Source organism: Stenella coeruleoalba (assembly GCF_951394435.1).
Source record: "Stenella coeruleoalba genome assembly, chromosome: 18".
NCBI classification, from domain to species: Eukaryota; Metazoa; Chordata; class Mammalia; order Artiodactyla; family Delphinidae; genus Stenella; species Stenella coeruleoalba.
The window spans coordinates 66,168,409-66,188,636 of NC_137164.1; the positions used below are offsets into that span (position 1 = coordinate 66,168,409).

At 44.2% G+C, this 20,228-nt stretch overlaps 1 protein-coding gene across 3 annotated transcripts in view; it reads left to right on the forward strand.

Moving 5' to 3' along the window:
* The window catches only part of FARP1 (FERM, ARH/RhoGEF and pleckstrin domain protein 1), a 290,586-nt gene that overhangs the window by 188,839 nt on the left and 81,519 nt on the right, over positions 1 to 20,228 (forward strand). For all 3 annotated transcript variants that reach the window (XM_079902745.1, XM_079902747.1, XM_079902746.1), the window contains 2 exons: positions 13,915 to 13,957; positions 16,843 to 16,921. In XM_079902745.1, coding sequence (XP_079758871.1) covers positions 13,915 to 13,957; positions 16,843 to 16,921 — 122 coding nt within the window. The remainder of the gene's footprint in view (positions 1 to 13,914; positions 13,958 to 16,842; positions 16,922 to 20,228) is intronic.

Here is a 20,228-nt window from a genome sequence, read left to right on the forward strand (position 1 = left end):
TTGTGCTTGGGTTCCGGTAAAACTTTAGTTATGGGCGTGGACGTTTGAATTTCGTAGAGTTTCACACGTCATGAAATATATGGCTACTTTTGATTTTTTTTTTTCCCCCAACCACTTAAAATCCTGTCTTTGCTCTTTGCGCTGTAGCAAAACAGGTCATAGGCTGGATTTGGCCCATAGGCCTTTGTTTACCAGTCTCTGCTTTGTAACATTTCTCCGAGGTAGGTACTTTATTATCCATGTTTTACAGTGAGCAAATTCAGTATGAACTGCATAACCAGGTTTATTACCATGAGTCACACACAGACCCGTCGCAGGCGATGCAAGTTCTCTCTGCTTCACTGGGCTGCCTTTCCTCACATCTCCCCATCTCAAAGAGCTGCGCACACCTGGCCAGCAGAGGTGGTTGTATACGTAAGATTTATCTCGTGGACCTGTTGGGGAGAGTGGGGACAGCTCTGTGTTACGGCCTGTAAACCTCTGTTTAAACATTTGCTTTGTCATTTGGCAACTGGGTAGATTCTGAACTTCTTTGATTTTGTACTTTATCTGAAAAAATTGGGATTAATAAATGACTATTTTACAAGGTTATCATGAGGATTAATTCAGATACTTTGCAGTGTTGACCCCAGCAGGCTTCCCGGCATAGCAGTCAGGCAGCTATCTGCTGTATTTTATTCTTGCATTCTGCCTCGGAAACCAGTGAGGCTGGCCTGCCAATATTTCATGAAAGCTACAATGCTCAGTGATCTGATAAACAATTCTGGTTTTGTATAAATAAATACTGGTAAAGGGACTTCCCTGGTGGTGTAGTGGTTAAGCATCTGCCTGCCAATGCAGGGGACACGGGTTCGAGCTGTGGTCCGGGAAGATCCCACATGCCACGGAGCAACTAAGCTAGTGCGCCACAACTACTGAGCCTGCGCCCTAGAGCCCGTGAGCCACAACTGCTGAGCCTGTGTGCCACAACTACTGAGCCCACGTGCCTAGAGCCCGTGCTCTGCAACAAGAGAAGCCACAGCAATGAGAAGTGCACACGCAGCAACGAAGAGTAGCTCCTGCTCACCGCAGCTAGAGAAAGCTCACGGGCAGCAACTAAGACCCAACACAGCCAAAAATAAATAAATAAATTAATTAAATAAATTAAAAAAAATACTGGTAAAGCTCAGGAAGAAAACTGGCATCTTTTCATTCATTTTATAATCTTCTTTATGCCAGGAAAAAAGTTTTACCCTTGACAGGTGTCTTAGCTTAGGCTGCCATAACAAAATACCATAGAGTAGGTGGCTTGAACAACAGATGTTTCATTTCTTTCAGTATTGGAGTCCAAGATCAGGGTATCAGCGTGATCAGATTCTGGTGAGGATTCTTTTTCTGGCTTGTAGACGGCCACCTTCTCACTGTGTCTCAGAGCAGAGAGAGAGAGACATCTCTTTCTCTTCTTATAAGGCTGCGGTCCTGTTAGCTCAGGGCCCCACCCATATGACATCATTAACCTTAATTACCTTCTAAAGACCCTGTCTCTAGATACAGTCACATTGGGGGTCAAGGCTTCAACACAGGAATTTGAGGGACACAGTTCAGTCCACAGCAGCAAGCATGCTTTCTAGGAGCCTTGAGGTCATAGAACGTACACCTACCTGGGATGACAGACATCACTAACTGGTGGTTTCCCAGCCCCTCTGGGGTCAGACAGGCCTCCTTCGTCTATGCTTAGTTGCAGGCTTCTGACTTTGCTTCTTCCTGGGGGCCTGTGGACATCTGAGACCAGGAGGGGCTCTTTGTGGAACATGCCAGGTGTGAAGGGTGAAGAGCACTGCAGACCCAAGGACAGAGGAAAGTTTGGGAAGCCAGCAGAGGTGGGGTGGTGGAGCCGCCCGGTCACCACACAGAGCAGCGCCATGGTTCGGCCTGACAGTGGCTGCGGTGACAGGGCAGGTCCCAGAGAGTCCGGGGAAAGGCAGCTCGCTGGAAAAATATGGCTACGGGTAATATTCTATTTCTTAAGCTGGAAGGAAGCTATATGGGGTTTCGTTTGTTGTCAGTTTGTTTTTTAATTAATAGACTTCGGTTTTTAGAGCAGCTTTAGGTTTACAGAAAAAATGAGCAGAAAGTAAAGAGAGAAGAGAGGTCCCCTATGCTGTCTCCCCATGCACAGTGCCCCTATCCTTAACGTCATACATTACTGTGATGCTGTGTTACAATCGATGAGCGAGTATTACTACATTATCATTACAGTTCCAAGTTCAAATTAGGGTTCCTTCTTTGCGTTGTACATTCTATAAGTTTTGACAAATGTATAATGACATATATCCACCATTACAATACCAACAAGAGTAGTTTCACTGCCCTGAATATCCCCACTCCACCTCTCTCCCCTCTGAGCCCCTGAGAACCACCGATCTTTTCCTTCAGCATTTTCTTATTTTCTGTGTTCTTGATGTTTCAGCGTTTGAGGCCTTGTTGACTGAGGAGAGACTGCCCTTCCCAGGACTAGCCAGTTCTTAGACATAGCAAATGCTTCCCCTGCCGGCATACCTCCCATATGGAAATGAACCAGTCCAGAGGCCATACTCTGAACCACCTCTTCTATCTCGCTCTTACACTGCAGGAGACAGAATTCCTCTGCCTTAATCATCCCAGGGCCAGTGTCAGACACCTAGAGATGGCCCTACACCCCAGAGGCCACTAAGATGACTCAAGCTAGCCAATCCTAAGCTGCTTACCCTGACTTACCTTGTCTTTTCCCATGGAAACCACGGTAAAGCCTCCTCCCCATGCGTCGTCCTCACCCTTTCTGCCTCCTGGCGGACCCTGGTGCTTCCCCTCATGGCCCTGCATGGTGTGGCATGCTCCCCTCCTCCTGGGAACCATACGTGACAAACCATCTTTTCAGTGGTTGTAACAAACCATCTTTTCAATGGCAGCTGTCTCCTAACCTGTTGGCTCCACCATATGTGACTAATGAAGGCTACATCTTAAAACAAGTTGGTTTAAAAAAATATCTGGAAATAGGTTTCTAAAATGGATAGTCTTGAGAAGGTAGAAGTGGAATCATAGTTTTTGGATCTTCCCAAACCCAGGACCCACATAAAAACAGCTACTTAACAACATCAAAAACCCGTGGACAACATTTATGGCAAAACTAGGTGTCAGAGTGTAAGCCCTAGATCCCAAAGTACAAGCAGTCGGAGATAAAACGTCAGCCAGACACAAGGTCTGCTCTCAGAGTCTGTACGGGAGGAAACAGAGGGGAGCAGCAGGGCATCTGATGGAATGGAGAAGAGAACCCCCAAAGAGCCACTAGAAATCCCAGGGGGACAGTTTGAGAAGAACAGTGGAAGCTGAGAGGCCTGACGGTGCTGGAACATTCCAGCTCCAGTGAGCAGTAACTGACCTTCTGGGACAGGACACCACTTAGGAGAAACTATGGAGAATGGGAGTGAAATTGAGCCAGGGGAGGACAATAGAGAGGAATAATAGAGAAGGGGAGGGAAACAGAGGCAGGAAATCTCGGAAAGCAATCCACCGTGTTTTTTAACACTGCCCAAAATTAATAGAAGAGGAAGCTCTGGGAAGGTAGGAAAGCTACCATGAACCATACTTTCTTCTCAGAAGGTTAGGAAACAGTTTGCACATAAAAATGAGTAACAGAAAGGTATCACAGTCATGATATTAAAAAACAAATACCAGGGGCTTCCCTGGTGGCGCAGTGGTTGAGAGTCCACCTGCCGATGCAGGGCACACGGGTTCATGCCCCGGTCTGGGAAGATCCCACATGCCGCGGAGCAGCTAGGCTCGTGAGCCATGGCCGCTGAGCCTGCGGGTCCGGAGCCTGTGCTCCACAACGGGAGAGGCCACAACAGTGAGAAGCCCGCGTACCACACACACACACACACAAAAACAAAAAAAACAAATACCAGAAAACCAAAAACTTAAGTGTGTTCCTCCCAACATACCATGTATGGCCTTGCCAAAGGGCCCAGTTGGATCCAGCTGGCAAATTGTACTCAGTAAGGAGGATAGAAGAGCGTGTTGAGTGGCACCATGAGTGTGCAGTCTGCAAAATCGAGACTCAGAAATTACTCAGATAAACTATAAGGAAGAGAGAGGGATGGAGGAAGAAACTATAGGTGAAAAGATACTTGAAGGACGTAACATTTTTGAAAATAAGGAAGACTAAAAGATGCACCACTTCGTGAAATAAAACATCAAGAAATGTTCGTGGTTACTGTAAAAACCTAGGTAGTGGTTACTTTTAGAGGGAGGGGGCTGGTTTTAGGATAAGATGGCTGACAGAGTTCTGTTTCTTGACTTGGTTAATGGATACAAGGGTATTTGCCATTTAATAATTTGCCAATTAATAAAGCTGTACGTTTGTTTTCAGTAGTTTTAAGCATCTGTGTGTTCTTTTAAATTAGACAGTTTTAGACGGGAGAAAAAAAGAAAATTAAAACAGAAGGAGCGGGACTTCCCTGGTGGTGCAGTGGTTAAGAATCTGCCTGCCAATGCAGGGGACACAGGTTTGAGCCCTGGTCCGGGAGGATCCCACATGCCGCGGAGCAACTAAGCCCGTGCGCCATAACTACTGAGCCTGCGCTCTAGAGCCTGCAAGCCACAACTGCTGAGCCCGTGTGCCACAACTGCTGAAGGCTGCGTGCCCTAGAGCCCGTGCTCCACAACAAGAGAAGCCACAGCAATGAGAAGCCCGCGCGCCGCAACGAAGAGTAGCCTCCACTCCCCGCAACTAGAGAAAGTCCACGTGCAGCAACAAAGACCCAATGCAGCCAAAAATAAATAAATTTAAAAAAATTTAAAAAGATGATATAAACAACAAACAAAAAAAAAAACAGAAGAAGCAAACTATAGATTAAAGGGGGGGAAATCCAATTAAGTCACCAGAATACCCACGTGAAATCCTTTGAACTGAAATTTTCAAAGCTAATGCAAATTAAACAAATGATTTTAAATTAGTTAAAACCGAGTAATTGATTGTTATAAGTACCATGCCTGAAGTCTGCTGCTGAGCCCTTCTTAAAAAATAAAGGTTCCCAAAGGTTAAAATTTCCCTGGAGGCAAAGGCCCCCTGAAGCCCCAGGCATTGCATTATAATATTAAGTTCTAGTTTTATTCCAAAACTTTCCTTTGCATACATCTGGGATATCAGACACTGCCTAATGCGTTTAATGCGCTAATGCATAAAGATGGCCCTCTTTATACATTTCATTTCATACTTCGGTTTACAGATCTATCTTTAATTCCTTTTTATTTAGAGCTTTCCTTGTAAATGAATAAAAACGTACCCTCAATTTTTCAGTTCAAATTTTATTCGTGCATTCCTTCAGCAGTCAATTTTTTGTTGTTTTGTTTTTGTTAACGGGGGGTGGTGGTGGTGGTGTAGGGGATGAAGCTAGATTAAGAGAGACTTAATGGACATAATCAGATATGAAGCATGGTCCTGGATTGGAGGTTAGTTTTGACAGATCACAGTAAGGACATTCTTTATTCACATGAAGGAATTTGAATAGAGTGTGATTATTTGGTGAGAAGAAAAGTTTACAGAATAGAAAGATAGAAATCATTGACTAAAAAGCAAAAAGTAGGTTATAAACAATATGACCTCATTTGGGTTTTTAAAAAGTGTATGTATGTTTATATCCACACACATCGCTCTTCAAAAAAAAATGTGGAAGGGATATACATGAAGGTACTGGGTCTTAAAGCACACTCCCCAGGCCAGCAAGCAGCGTCAGCATCACCTGAGCAGTGCAGAGTCTCAGGTCCTCACCCAGATGAGGAGGTCCAGGAGCAGAGCCCCCCCATAGTATATGTTTTAACAAGCTCTTAGGGTGAATGTGATACAAGCTCAGTTCTGAGAACAACTTCATTAAAGTGTTAACCATGATCTCTTGGTGGTGGACAATTTTTTAAATTTTGCTTTTGTGAATTTTCTAATTTTCTAGCTTGCATATAGATGAATTCTATACCGATAGATTATTTTTAAATTAAAAGGTTTTTAGTAGCATCCCACAAATTTTAGTTTATTGTGTTTTCACTTTTAGTTTAAAATACTTTCTAATTTCCCCTTGGTTTCTCCTTTGACTCATGTTTATTTTGTTTCCAAATATAAGGATTTTTCCAGTTCTTTCTGTGTTTGAGTTTTAATTTAATTCTGTGGTTGCTGGAGAATATAGTTTGTATGACATGAGGACTTTTAAATAATTTACTGATATCTCTTTAATGGCCCAGAATATGGTTTATTTTGGTATATGTTTTATGTACTTGAATGCTCATTCTGTGGGTGGGACAGAGCATTCCATCTGTGGCAGTTAGATCATGTTGGTTGATAGTGCTGTTCAAATCATCTGCATCCTTAGTGAATTCTGTCTATATGTTCTGTTAGTTATTGAGTGAGAGGTATTAAAGTCTCCAGCCATAATTGTGGATTTGTCTGTTTCTCCTTGCAGTTTGATCCGTTTTTGCTTCATGTACTTTGAAGTTCTGTCATTCAGTATATAAATACTTCAGATTTTTATATCCTCTTAATTAATTGACTCCTTTGTCATAAGAAGTTATGAAAATAGGGAAGATTAAACACGGGTGTATAAAGTGTATTTGTGAAATAAATACACGTGATATTCTTCTCATGTCTACTTGGATACTAATTTAATCATTTCAGTTGTTGAAAAAATTATTAATGTTAGCATGCTATGCCTTTTTCCATCCCTTTCCTTTTAACCAATTTATGTCTTTATATATGCAGTCTGATTCTTGTAGTCAGCATAGAGTTGGGTCTTGCCTTTTGATCAAATCTGGCAATCCTTTTTAATTGGGTATGTTTAGATCGTTTACATTTAATATGATTATTGGTATCATTAAAACTGGTCATCTTACTACTATATATAAAATAGATAACTAATAAGAACCGACTATATAGCACAGGGAACTCGAGTCAATACTTTGTAATGACCTATATGGGAAAATAATCTAAAAAAAGAGTGTATATATGTATATGTATTACCGATTCACTTTGCTGTACAGCAGAAACTAACACAACATTGTTAATCAACTATACTCCAATAAAAATTAATTTAAAAATTAAAAAGTAAAATAAAAAATCTTTTTATAGGAAAACAAACAAAAAAGTTAAATTGGTCATCTTGCTGTTTGTTTTCTATTTGTCTTATCCGTCTTTGTTCCTTTTTCCTGTCTGCCTTTTGATTAATTGAATATTTTGATGATTTCATGTTACTTTCCTTGTTGGTTTATTAGCTGTAGCTCTTTGATTTGTAACTTGAGTGGTTGCTTTGAGGTTTATAATGTCCATCTTCAACTTAACACAGCCTGCCTTCAAGTGATATTATTCCTCTTCACATACAGTATAAACCTTATTTCCATTTTTCCACTTTTTGACCGTTTTGCTATTGTTGTTATTGTTTTTTTAACATAAGTTATGAACCCCACATTACATTGTTGTTATTTTTGTTTGCCAGTCAGTTATCTTTTTTTAATTGAAGTACATTTGATTACCAGTCAGTTATCTCCTACAGAGACTTAAATAATAAAAAATTCTTAAAACATATATTAACCATACAGTTGCCATTTTGGTGTTCCTCATTCCTTTGTGTAGACACAGATTTCCATCTGATATCACTTTCTTCCTGCTCGGAGAGGCCTTCCTTTAACGTAGCTTATTATGTGGTTCTGCTGGTGGTGAATTCTCTGAGCTTTCATGTTTGGAAATGTTTTTATTTTGCCTTCCTTTTTGAAAGATGTTTTTTGCCTGGTGTAAAATTCTAAGATGTTTTGAGTATGTTAAAAATTTTGCACCATTGCATTCTCACATTGTTTCTGGCAAGAAATCTACTGTCATCTTTATCTTTGTTACTTTATATATAGTGTCTCTCTCTGCTCTGGCTGAGTTTTAAGATTTTTTTCTCTATCATTGTTTTTGATCATTTGATTGGGATGCGCTTCCATGCAGTTTTCTTCATGTTTCTTATGCTTGGAGTTTGCTGAGATTCTTGGATCTGTGGACTTATAGTTTTTGTTAAATTTTGAAAACTTATAGCCATTATTTCTTCTAATATTTTTCCGTTTCTTTCCCCTGCCCCTGCCACCTCCTCTCCTTCAGGACTCCAATTACATGCATATTAGGCTGCCTAAAGTTACTCTATAGTTCTCTAATGCTCTGTTAATTTTTTGGTAATTTTTCTTTCTGTGTTTGATTTTGGATGGTTTCTATTGCTAGTTCTTCAAGTTCAGTAGTATTTCTCCTGCAGTGTTTCATTTGCTGTTAATCGCATCCTGTGTGTGTGTGTGTGTGTGTGTGTGTGTGTGTGTGTGTGCGCGCGCACACACGCGTGTGTATGTTTGTATCACACTCTGTAGTTTTCATCTCCAGAAATTTAGTTTAGGTCTCCTTAAAATCTTCCATATCTCAACCTTTTGAACATAGAGAATACAGTTATAATAACTGTCTTCATATCCTTTTTACTAATTCTAACATCTGTGTCAATTCTGAGTCCCATTTGATTGTTTTTTTTCTGGGGGGGCATTGCTTTTTTGTTTTGTTTTGGGTTTTTTTGTCTAATTATGGGTCATGTTTTCCTGCTTTGTATGCCTGGTGATTTTTTCTTTTAATTAGATGTAAGATACTGTGAATTTTACCTTGTTGAGTGCTGGGTAGTTTTGTATTCCTGTAAATGTTATTGAGTTTGCGGGGGGGATGCATGTAAGTTATTTGGAAACAATTTAGTCCTTTCAGATCTGGCTTTTAAGACTTGTTAGGGTAGGACTGGTGTAGTGTGCAGTCCGGGGTGAATTATTCCCTACTCCTAAGGGATGACCCTTCAGTACTCTACCCAGTGCGCATGAGTCATGAGGTCTTCCCATCTGGCTGGTGAGAATAGATAGTATTCCTGGCCCTATGTGAGCACCAGGCCTGTAACCTCTAATCCTTCTGTGTTTTGTTTGTTTTTTAATTTTTTGTCCCATCTTGGCTACTTTCCTCACAAGCACACGTTGATCAGTACTCTGTTGCCTACTCAAGGGTAACCCTCTGTACTCTCCTAAATGCCTTCTACTCTCCTGTGAACTCTCTCTACCTTGCTCCCCTGCACTCTCAGCCCCGTCTGTTCAACTCATGGATTTTGCCAGGTTCTGCCTATGTTCTTTCTCTCTGCACCATAGCCTGAAAACTTGCTCAGGGCAGAGGCTGGTGTAGTCATAGAAGTCATGATTTTAGTTTCCTGTCTCTCAGGGATCACTGTTTCTCATTGGTGTCACAGATCTTCAGATCTGTCATGTGTCTTTCCTTTTCTTTTCTTTCTTTCTTTCTTCCTCTCTTCCTTCTTTTGTTGTTTCATGTAGGAAGATAAATCTAGTCCCTGTTACTCTATTTTGACCAGAACTAGAAATCTCTAAAAATTAATAGGTTTTTTTTAAAAAAAAGCCACACTTAACATATCTTATAAATATACCCATATGTAAAATTAATAAAGTAATTAAGATCAATATGAAAAATTACATTCAAACGAACTATTACAAACAAAAATTCAAAGTGAAGTCATTTCTTGTAGGAGCCAGCCTGCAGAAAAATTCGTTTGTTGCAATGAGTTCTAGACACTGGATAGTTTTTTGTATCATATTTTACCTGGTTCCTATATATCTTACAGTTGATGATGAAATAGTTCTGCTGTGTGCAGTTTTGACTTCGAAATAAGAAGAAAGATGAACTTTTGTTGAGTCTTTTTAGAGGAGCAGCATATTATGTTGCAGAAAAAGCACAGGTGTGGAGTCAGATGGACTTGAAGTGGAATCCCAGCCGTTTGACCTTGGGCAACTTCAGTAAGCTCTCTGAGCTTGGCTTCCTTCGTGTGTAAAACAACCACATTGTTGTGAATATTAAATGAGAGTGTATAAAGCACCAATCCAATGCCTGGCACACAGTAGGTGCTCAGGAAATGGACTCTTGGCTGTCCCCCTGCCCGATGTCATGTAAGTGACTCTCTTTTAATAAGACCCTTTCTTATCTTATCTTCCTGGCGCAGAAGTGTAAACTGACGTACATCTGCCATTAGCCTTTCTGCTCCCTCCCTGCCGCCACTGGAAAAGCTCTTCCTTCTGTCCCCAGTGCCCTATGTTTTAGAGCTATCTTTCCACACCATCCCAGGTGTCTTAGGATATTGTTATCTTCTTACTCATACTCTCAGGCCCTCCCTCCGCCTTTTTTTTGGCCACAGCACGTGGCATGCGGGATCCTAGTTCCCTGACCAGGGATTGAACCCCTGCTCTCTGCAGTGAAGTACAAATTCTTAACCACTGGACCGCCAGGGAAGTCCCAACCCCTCCCCTTTTTAAGCACCCCCAGGTCCTTCCTGTAGAAGACAAGCAAATCAATAGTACTTTTATTATTTATTTATTTTTTTTGCGGTACGCGGGCCTCTTACTCTTGTGGCCTCTCCCGTTGCGGAGCACAGGCTCCGGACGCACAGGCGCAGCGGCCATGGCTCACGGGCCCAGCCACTCCGCGGCACGCGGGATCCTCCCGGACCGGGGCACGAACACGCGTCCCCTGCACTGGCAGGTGGACTCTCAACCACCGCACCACCAGGGAAGCCCCAACAGTACCTTTATTTGATTCTTCCCCCTCCTCCACACACCCATTCTCTGGCCTCTTCCTTCACAGCCAAGCTTCTTGGAAAAGCTGTTCATCCTTCCTGTCTCCTCGCCGTCCACTAGACTTTCAGGCCCCTCTCCAGGTCCACTGACCAGCAGATACTCTAGCTCTCATCTTGTTTGATCCTTCAACAGCTCTTGATGTTCTTCCTTCTGGAAACACTGTCTTCCTGTGGCTACCGTGACGTGACTCTCTCCTTACGTTCCTTCTGTCCTTGTCTGCTCCCGTCGGCCGTTCTAAGGTAGACGCGTCATCAGTGCTGATGCATTTCATCCTCTGGGCTCCATGAGGCCGTCTTGTCTTCATGGAGTCACAGTGCTGGCAGCCTCTAAATGTGAGATCTCCCGCCCAGGCTTCTCTGAGCTTTGGATGAGTGTGTCCCACCATTTTCATACTGTTTCTTCCTCATGAAATCCAAGGGCACCTCCTAGAATGAAAGTGTCTAGAACCCCTCCGTCCTGGCCCTCTTGCAGTACTCCCTGTCTCTGATTGGCAGCGGCATCCATCCAGATGCCTACCGCAGAAATCTCAGTGTCGTCATTCTGGTTATTGTCTCCTTCTCGGCCACCACATCTAGCCCATCGGTAAATCCCACTGGATTTTACCTGTTACATTTTTCTTTCCTTTCTTTCTTTTTTTAAAAAAATTTATTTATTTTTGGCTGCGTTTGGCCTTCGTTGTTGCACGCGGGCTCTCTCTAGTTGTGGCGAGCGGGGGCTACTCTTCATTGCGGTGCGCGGGCTTCTCACTGCGGTGGCTTCTCTTGTTGCAGAGCACGGGCTCTAGGCGTGCGGGCTCTAGAGCAGAGGCTCAGTAGTTGTGGCACGCGGGCTTTGTTGCTCCGCAGCGTGTGGGATCTTCCCGGACCAGGGCTCGAACCCGTGTCCCCTGCATTGGCAGGCGGATTCTTAACCGCTGTGCCACCAGGGAAGTCCATGTTACATTTTTCTTGATTCCACCTAATTTTCCCCAACTCTGCTTCTGCCCTCCTGGTCCAAAACACCATCCTCTCTTGCCTGGACGACTGCAGCAGGTAACCTGCGTCTGTTCTGACCCCCCCTTTCTGTTCTCACACTGCCAGCGTAATCCTTTCAAAGTGCAAATCTGATCGTATCAGCCCCATATTTAAAATTCTTCCCAGTGTTCTCAGGATAACGATGAAGTGTCTTAACGTGGCCTCTGTAGGGTCTGGCCCCTTCCTGACCCACCAACCTTGTTCTGCTGTCATGTTGGTCTCCCCTAATGTTAAGTCACCTGGACAGGTGTTTTTACTGCATGTCTTCCTAGCTTCTTCTCACCTCTCTTGAGATTTCAGCACAATGTCACCTTCAGGGAAGGCTTCCTCCTGCCTTTCCCGCACCTGTGACTGGATCAAACCTCTCTATCCTGACATTCAGAGTCTTCTGGGTCTCCCCCTTGTTTCCTTTGTCTCAGGTGCTTCTTTACTTGTCTTGGGAAGGTTTTGTTTCCTGTCTTTCTCACTAGACCATATGCTCCATGAAGCAGGCACCATGATTGGTCTCCTATCCTTGTATTCCCAGAACCCAGCAGAGCGACACAGTGATGTGTTGTTGAATGAATAAATGGGTTTGAAGAACAGGGTTTGAGTCCCAGCCCTGGGCAGCTGTGGTCTGAATCCCACTTTTCTCATCTGTCAAATGGAGATATTTTTGCCATCGTTTAGGATTCTTGGGAGGAAAATAGTTCATCTCACAAACGACGATTGTTGTTTTGAATGATTATTCTCTCATTTTAAGGTTGAGTCTTATGAATGTGACAGTGGAGATGATCCTAAGTCAACTAATGCCTTTATCGTTTTTCTCATATAACAGAGTGGCAGGGGACGGGGAATATAGAAATGAGAATCTCATTAGAAAATCATATTTATTTGAAACGGTGGTGGGGAAGATGAACCTGAATAAATAGACACTTAAATTTTTTTACTTTTTTCCTCATGAGAATTCTGAGTGATCATTGAAGGTAATTTGGATGATATAGAAAGGCAGAAGAAAAGAAGAAATCACCCATCTTCCCACCTCCCAAACACATTTTCCCACACTCTCAAATAGTTCATCAGAAGTCAAGTTACGGGATGAAGGGTTTAGATAATTATTCCCTAATTGGTCTCCAGAAACGTTGTGCCAGTTCATACGTGCACCAGTAGCGCAGGGCAGCGTCCGCTTCCCGGCACCCTCGCCACGTCTGGGTTTATGAAATACAGACATGCACTGCATATCTAGATGCGTATTTAATGGGTGGAAATGGTATTTGATTAAATTTGCATTTGTAGTGCAAGTTACTCCTGAACTTGGACATTCTCTTGTTAGCCATTGGCATTTTTCCTTCACCAATTACCTGTTATTCTTTGCATAATTTTCTTTAGGAGTGTTTCTCTTTTTCATACTTACTTACAAAACCCTCTTTACATTAAGCCCATTAACTTTTTAAAAATCATATATGCAAATGTGAGCTTCCGTAGAACCCTTTCACATGATCACAAGTTCAAGGGTTAACTTATACTTTATTAATGACAACTGGTTTCTCTCTCCTTTTAACATTTTGCCGCTTGAATTGCATGCTAAGGAGAATGTGTGTGAAAAGAGTCTGGACTTTGAAGTGGGACAAACCTGATTTCAGTCCTAGCTCTGCCACATTCTAGCTGAGGGCCTGGGACAAATTACTGAGCCTCTCCACGTCTCAGATTTCTCTCCTGACGAACAGGAATCCTCTCGCCTTGCTTCGAGAGGTAAATAGCTTATGGATGGAGCCGTGTGCAAAAGTATGTTCTATAAATACTCACTCCCTTTCCGTACCCCTCAAAGATGTGCTGTTCTGTACGTACATCTGTGTACGTGGATTTTGTTTCACTAAGGAGCACGCGTATTTTACTCCATTTATAGCCAGATGTGCAATCATGCGTTAATATTTGCTGAATAGCTAACTGTGATCAAAGTACCAGCGAGAATAGAAAAATTCTTAGTGAACCGTGCACTGTTTGCATCTCGGAGAGATTTTTAATTTTCAAGCTCAGGGATAATATTAGCAAGTTCGGATCCGTTCTATAAACATGGGAGACAATGTAAGTTATGGCATTCTGGAGGGGAAAAAAAGGCACAGACCGCTTCAAATCCTCAAAAATATTTTGATTTTAAACAGCTCCTAGTGGAGTCTCAAAATACTTGCACTCTCTCATTGAGAATTGGTGTCTCAGTCTGTTCTCTTTTCCTTTGTAGGTGTGGCTGGATCTCTTAAAGCCTATTGTCAAGCAGATTAGAAGTAAGTATAACCCCCCACCCCCACCCCACCCCCACCCCACCCCCACCACCCCACCCCACCCCCCCACCCCCACCCCCCACCCCCGCCTGTTTAACAGTGATGTCAAATATAAAGCCAGACGTCTTCCTCATCTAGGCGTCGTCTGCCCTGTGGTGTCAAGCACTGGGGCCGTACTTTCTTTTTTTACCCCGTGATTGCGTTTCAGCATCCACTAATCCACGTACTATTAAATGTATCTTCTGCAATTTTAATATAAAACAATTCGGTAATCAAAACTTGGAAAACAAATGTCATTTTAATTAAGACTAAAGCCGGCTCTTGAGGCCCAGAGCAGTTGAGCTCGTCCAGTCCGTGCTCATGTTTCTTACTGTCACTTTGGAAGAGGGGAGGTGGAACCATTTATTCATAAAATTGCTATGAGGTTTTCTGTGCTGCCTTTTCAAAGCCTGTGAGATCAGAATGCAAGTGGTGTTTGGAAAAATAAGGTGCGCAAAAGTGTGTGTGTGTGAGAGTGTGCGTGCGTGTGTGTGTGTGTGTGTGTGTGTGTGTGTGAGTGTGATTGGCAAGCAGGACAGAAGGGAGTCTGCCTTGCATTTAGACCATGTTGTCGAAGGAAAGATAAAGGAGGGTCTAGGAGAGAAGTAAGGAAAGGGAACACTTGCTTTTTCCCTCCCTTCTCATTGTGCGTTAGCACCAGACCATCCTCCCCTCTCTCCGCTGTGAGGTCAAGTTAAGAGACAAGTTCTCTTCTCCAGTTCATCCCAAGTTGTCCCTCACTGCAGCCAGAGACCAGGCAAGAGACTGAGGATGGTAACAAAACTGCATTCCTTTAGTTGAACAATCACACAATACCTCTTGGGGTCGGTTTTATGTCTGATTAAGAAACCCCACCAGTGCAATGGTTAAGAATCCGCCTGCCAGTGTAAGGGACACGGGTTCGAGCCCTGGTCCGGGAAGATCCCACATGCCGCGGAGCAGCTAGGCCCGTGCGCCGCAACTACCGAACCTGTGCTCTAGAGCCTGCGAGCCACAACTACTGAGCCTGAGTGCCACAACTACCGAAGCCCGTGCAACTAGAGCCGTGCTCCGCAACACGAGAAGCCACCGCAGTGAGAAGCCCGCGCACCACCGCGAAGACCCAACACAGCCAAAAATGAATAAACAAAGTTTATTTAAAGAAAAGAAACCCCACCAGGCTGCTTACAGCAATTTATGTGGCTGTAATAAACAGGCACTGTGTTGAGTGGCCCTTATGCAGTTGAAATTGATATTGATCTTCTATCATTTAAATTAAGCAATCGTTAATGCAGAAGACGAAACAGCCGTTGTTCAGCGTTTATTGGGTGGCTGACCTAGGACTAAGTGTGGAGGACACATTGCTGTGAGAAGCCGCCAGGCCTGAAGGCTAGAGGAAGCACAGCATCTAAAATGATGACATTTGTTCCCTCAGTAACCCGCGATGGGAGCTGCTGATGGTGGAAAAGTGTCAGACCCAGTTCAGCGGCTGTGGTTTGGTTTAGCACCGGAGCAGAGGCTCTCCTTTTCATCTCTGTGGGCTGTGACTCGCCCCGTGTGACAGAGCTGTCATTTTGCACTAGTGCTAGCATCTTCCTAGCTTCGGGTTTTCTAAGGATCCAAGTAGCCTCATTTAATTCCCCATCTGTGAAAATTGCTGGGAAGAACGAGCTAGACCTTCCCATCTTCCCCATTTTGTTCTTGCTATCTTGTGATCCAGAATTGCCACACGAGGATTTCTGTTAATTTTGAGAGTGGTCAGCGGGAAGAAGCCCGGCTTCTCTTGGTTTCAGTGTTCCTGTGCCTTGTTTTTTTTCCTCCTAATTTTGTACGTATTGCCAACATCTTCATCTTATGATACATCATTTGGGTTTTTTTCCCCTAAATTTGAGTGTGTTAGAAAAATTAAAGTACAACATCTTTTGTGATGGTGAAAGGTAGAGCAAAAAAGCCATTTTCTACTTTTATACTTTTAACTGCTGTTAAAATTTGGATTTCATCATAATACCTTGTATTTCATAGAACATAAACTTTTGCTGTTAGTCCAAATGGCAGAACCTGTAAGATTGCTTTTGTTTCGTGGCTTATACAGCAAAATAAACTCTGACTCAGGTTACAGATTATTATTCTATAATCTATTTGATGTTCTGTTTGAATTCTGGAAAGTTACCTGTCTCATTCCCAGTCTTACCCTGCCCACCCCCTCCCAGATCTGCTTCCTAATTTCGTTGGAACTTATCGATAAGATAGTGTATGAGACACTTAGTAAAGGCTTTGACTGACTGTGATGAACACAGTAGCCGCTGTACCTTGGAGAGAGTTAGAAATAATAAATCACGTAACTGATTTACCTTTTCGTTATCTCTTCCTTAGGCTGTCTAAAGCCTGTATTTGGACTGAAGCAGACAGATAAATTTTTGAAGACACATGCGTGCTTTTAAAATCTGGGTACAAGTTACGTCTCCAGGGGAAAAGTTTGATGCCTCAATGTAATGCGCCTGTCACAGTATTTTTAAAAACCGGGTATCTGGAACTTCCCTGGGGGTCCAGTAGTTGAGACTCCGTGCTTCCAGCGCAGTGGGCGTGGGTTCCATCCCAGGTCGGGGAACTAAGATCCTACATGCTGTGCGGTGTGGCCAAAAAAATATAATTTTAAAAACACCCAAACAGGTGTCTGTCTCCCCACAATACGAAAATGCGAATTAGTAACCAACGTAACTAGCTATTAAGTGACTTGGATGTTGGCAGAAGTGCTCTGGGCAGCTCGGAGTAAGACTTATTATTTGGTTTCTAATATACCCTCTTACATCTTTAATGGCATTTGAAAGACAAATCAATAAATGCTTTACTGCTTTTTCCCCCCTTTCTAGGGCCAAAGCATGTCGTTGTTAAGTTTGTGGTGAAATTCTTTCCACCTGACCACACACAACTCCAAGAAGAACTCACAAGGTTAGTGGTTTGGAAACTGGGTATTTTTTGCTGTGGAGCTGAGAGAGTGAATGTTCTAAGTCAACTGATGAGACATTTTCCCAGTGTTTCCTTGACCAGCATCTGCTCTGTGCTTGACAGTTTAACCTTCCTCCCTCCCAGCTGTGTTTACAAACATGGGAAGAAAGAAAGTACCACAGTTTCCCTGAAAGCTGGTTTCTCGAAGGCTGTGCTATGAAGTATCTGGGCTTATAATCTGTTACTGTCGTATTTCCCCCTCTTATACCTGTCACATCACAAGACAGTTTTGGGAAATGAATCTCTTCTGTGAAACCAAGATGTGAACTCAGTTTCTCTCTGTTGCTGCAGTGGGTGAATCGACATAAACTGTACGTCAGTTTCTTTGAAGGTGTGGCCAAGTGGGAGGAGTGTGGCCAAGCCCTGCCCCTGGTAACTGTGTGACCAGCCGGTTACCAAACGCCCCTGCACCTCTGTTAATTCCCGTGTCAACGCGACCGTAGTGCTTGCTTGGCCAGCGTGGTTTTGAGGATGAGTACTCGTATGCATAGAGTGCCCGGAACCCAGCAGGGATGCGATGAGTGACAGCCTCCATCATCCTCATCACCGTCACCCGCATCTTCATCCCTGCTACTACTCATTTTATAATTGACAGCAAGACACGTGGTATTCCAAAAGAGAGCAGAGCCTGGTGGGAACATGCGAAGATAAAACGCCTCCCTTTCAGGACTACACTGCACTAGTCTGACCAGCCAGATTCCTGCCGCACGTGCCTTTCCAGCTTCAGCTGTTCAAGATGAGGGCTGTCACATCTTTCTTGTCCCTCTGGGTTGAGAGCCCAGTATTTTGGGTGGTTGAGTTTGTTAAATGGTTCGTCATTTATCAAGGAGATGAAAACATTCGGTCAACAGTATTGATGGAGTATACGTGGTGTGCAAGCCTTGTTCCAGGAACGGGGAGCATAGTGGTGAAGAGACCGGCCTGACTTTCAGGGGAACAGACACAATGATTAAATAAACAAGAAAAATATCAGATAATGGTAATGGGAGTAGATGATGTGATAGAAGGTGACGGGTGATGACTTTACAGTGCTTGGTCCGGGATGCTTGGGCTGAGAAAGCGACAAGGATCTGTCAGTCATTTTCAGAGGAAGAGCTCTCCAGGGAGAAGGAACGGTTAGGCAGTGCCCAAGGCAGAAACAAGCTCCAGGCGTTCAGTTACCTAAAAGAGGGCTCTCATGGCAGGAACATTGAGGGTGAAGTGCACTGAGGCGGGGCAGAGGCCCGATACACGTAGTGTTGAGACACTGGTTGCCAGAGATACCGAGGGGAGGATGACAGGAAGAGATGGCAGTCACCCAGGCCAAGATGATGGCGGCAACGGAGGCGGTAGGAGCGGAAATGGAGAAAACACGTGCATTTGGAGCACGTGCTGGAGGCGGGGTCGATTTGAATTTGTGACGGGCTGTGGGTGGAGGCTGAGGGGAGGAGAAGGGATGCTTAAGATTTTGACTTAAGCAGCAACTAGATGGATGGGTGACGACTAGAATGCGAAAGGGTGGAGGGAAGTAGAGGACTGGGGGAAGGTGGAGAGTCAAGGGTTTGGTTCTGCCAGCTCGTGTTTGAGGTCCCTGCTGGACATCCCAGGGCTGCGTCAGGAGGGGCACCAGGTACACGAACGTGCGATTCCAGAAAGAGAGGAAGGCAAAGACTCTTCCCATGGCTTTGCGTGTTCTCAATGAGTCACCGTTGATAGTTTACCTCTGCTTTCACCCCTCAAATGAGTGAAGCAGCCAAGTGGCCAGGAGCTGCAGAGGCCGTCAGCCTTCTGGGAACCACACGCCTCGGCTAGGGCGCTTCCCGTGGAGAAGGGGCAGCTGGGGCTGCCGCCTGAGTTCCAAGCTGCCGACACCAGTAGCATCTTCGTGCCGTGTCCTTATCGGGGCTGCCGTGTCTCAGCTTCCGGGGCTGGTTTTCCTGTTGTCGAAAGTATGTTGCTCGAAGCTCAGAATATTGAAATGAATCTGAAGGCCAGTCCAGCCGTTGGTCAGTAGCGTGCGTTTTCCTCCCGCGTTTCACGGGGCCGTCATCCTGCTTAGGAAGTCGGCGGCGTGAATTACCACTGCCCCCCAACCCCAGTCCTTTCTCCCCATTCTACTTTGCAGTGAGTTTTGCACCTTTTCAGTTTTTGTGAATCATCATCTCTAGAGATGTGTGATTTTCTACCATTCTGGTCCTCCTTATAAAATTCCAGACAGCTTGTGAGCGTCAAGCCGTGTGTGTGTGCCTGGTATTTTGCCAGCTGTTCCGACCGATCTGATAAATTCCTCAAGTGACACAAGCTCAGCTGGACGTAGCAGGTTCGGGGGTTTGTTGTCGCTGTTTTCTGGCTCCCAGTGTTAACTGACATTTTGGAAATCTTTTCCGAGGAGAGAATTCCTTTGGCTCTGGGGTGATAAAATTGATAGGAAGTTTAGAAGGTCCCCGTTGCTTTCCGCTTTGTCACAAGGTATGCCGGGAAGGCGACTTCCCAGATCCAAAGTGGTGTTCTCCCACACTCTCAAATTCCTATTCAAGCAGACATTTAAGGATGGGACCATTGAGATGCCAGGCAGTTTTCTATGGCAGATGGTGAAGGAGGGAGGCTTTGGGAGAAGCCCTATATGGACACTACTTCATAGGCGAAGGAGGTGCAGACAAGAGTGAGACAGACAGAAACGGGCCCGCAGTTCAGCGACTTTAAGTGACTGGAGCTGCAGCTGATTCTTCGGGCCTCCAGGAATAGCTTTCGGCTTCCCATTTATATAGATCGAAGATTAAATTGCACTTTGCTGTTAAACAAGAAGCTGAATTCCTTTCTATTTATTGAACTACCCTCTCACTGGAGCTCTTGTCCTACTGACACCAGGGCTCAGGCATCTAGAAGGAGAAAAGTACTGACTCCCAGATGCAAGTTTAAAACCGCTTGGGGGAGGGGTCTTTGGAAAAGAAGTTAGCAGGCTTGCTTCTGGCAGAGCTCAGAATCACTTGGCTGTGCTGGTGAGGTCAGACGTACTCCACCACTCTCTGAGCATCGCATCTGACGTGGGATCCAGTTTCTACTTGGCTGTGTTCTTAAAGGTGCAGGGGACCTATCAGAATTTGCTGCTCTGCGGGGCCTGCTGCAGTGTTGCCCTTTGGCTGCCAGAGACGTCGTACTGTACACTGAATAAGGAAAGAAAGACGAAGAGCTCCCGGGTGAAATAAATTGAAACAGGCGTGTTTAAACCATGGCATCAAGATGGGTGTGATTTCCTCCCCTGTGGTCCCTG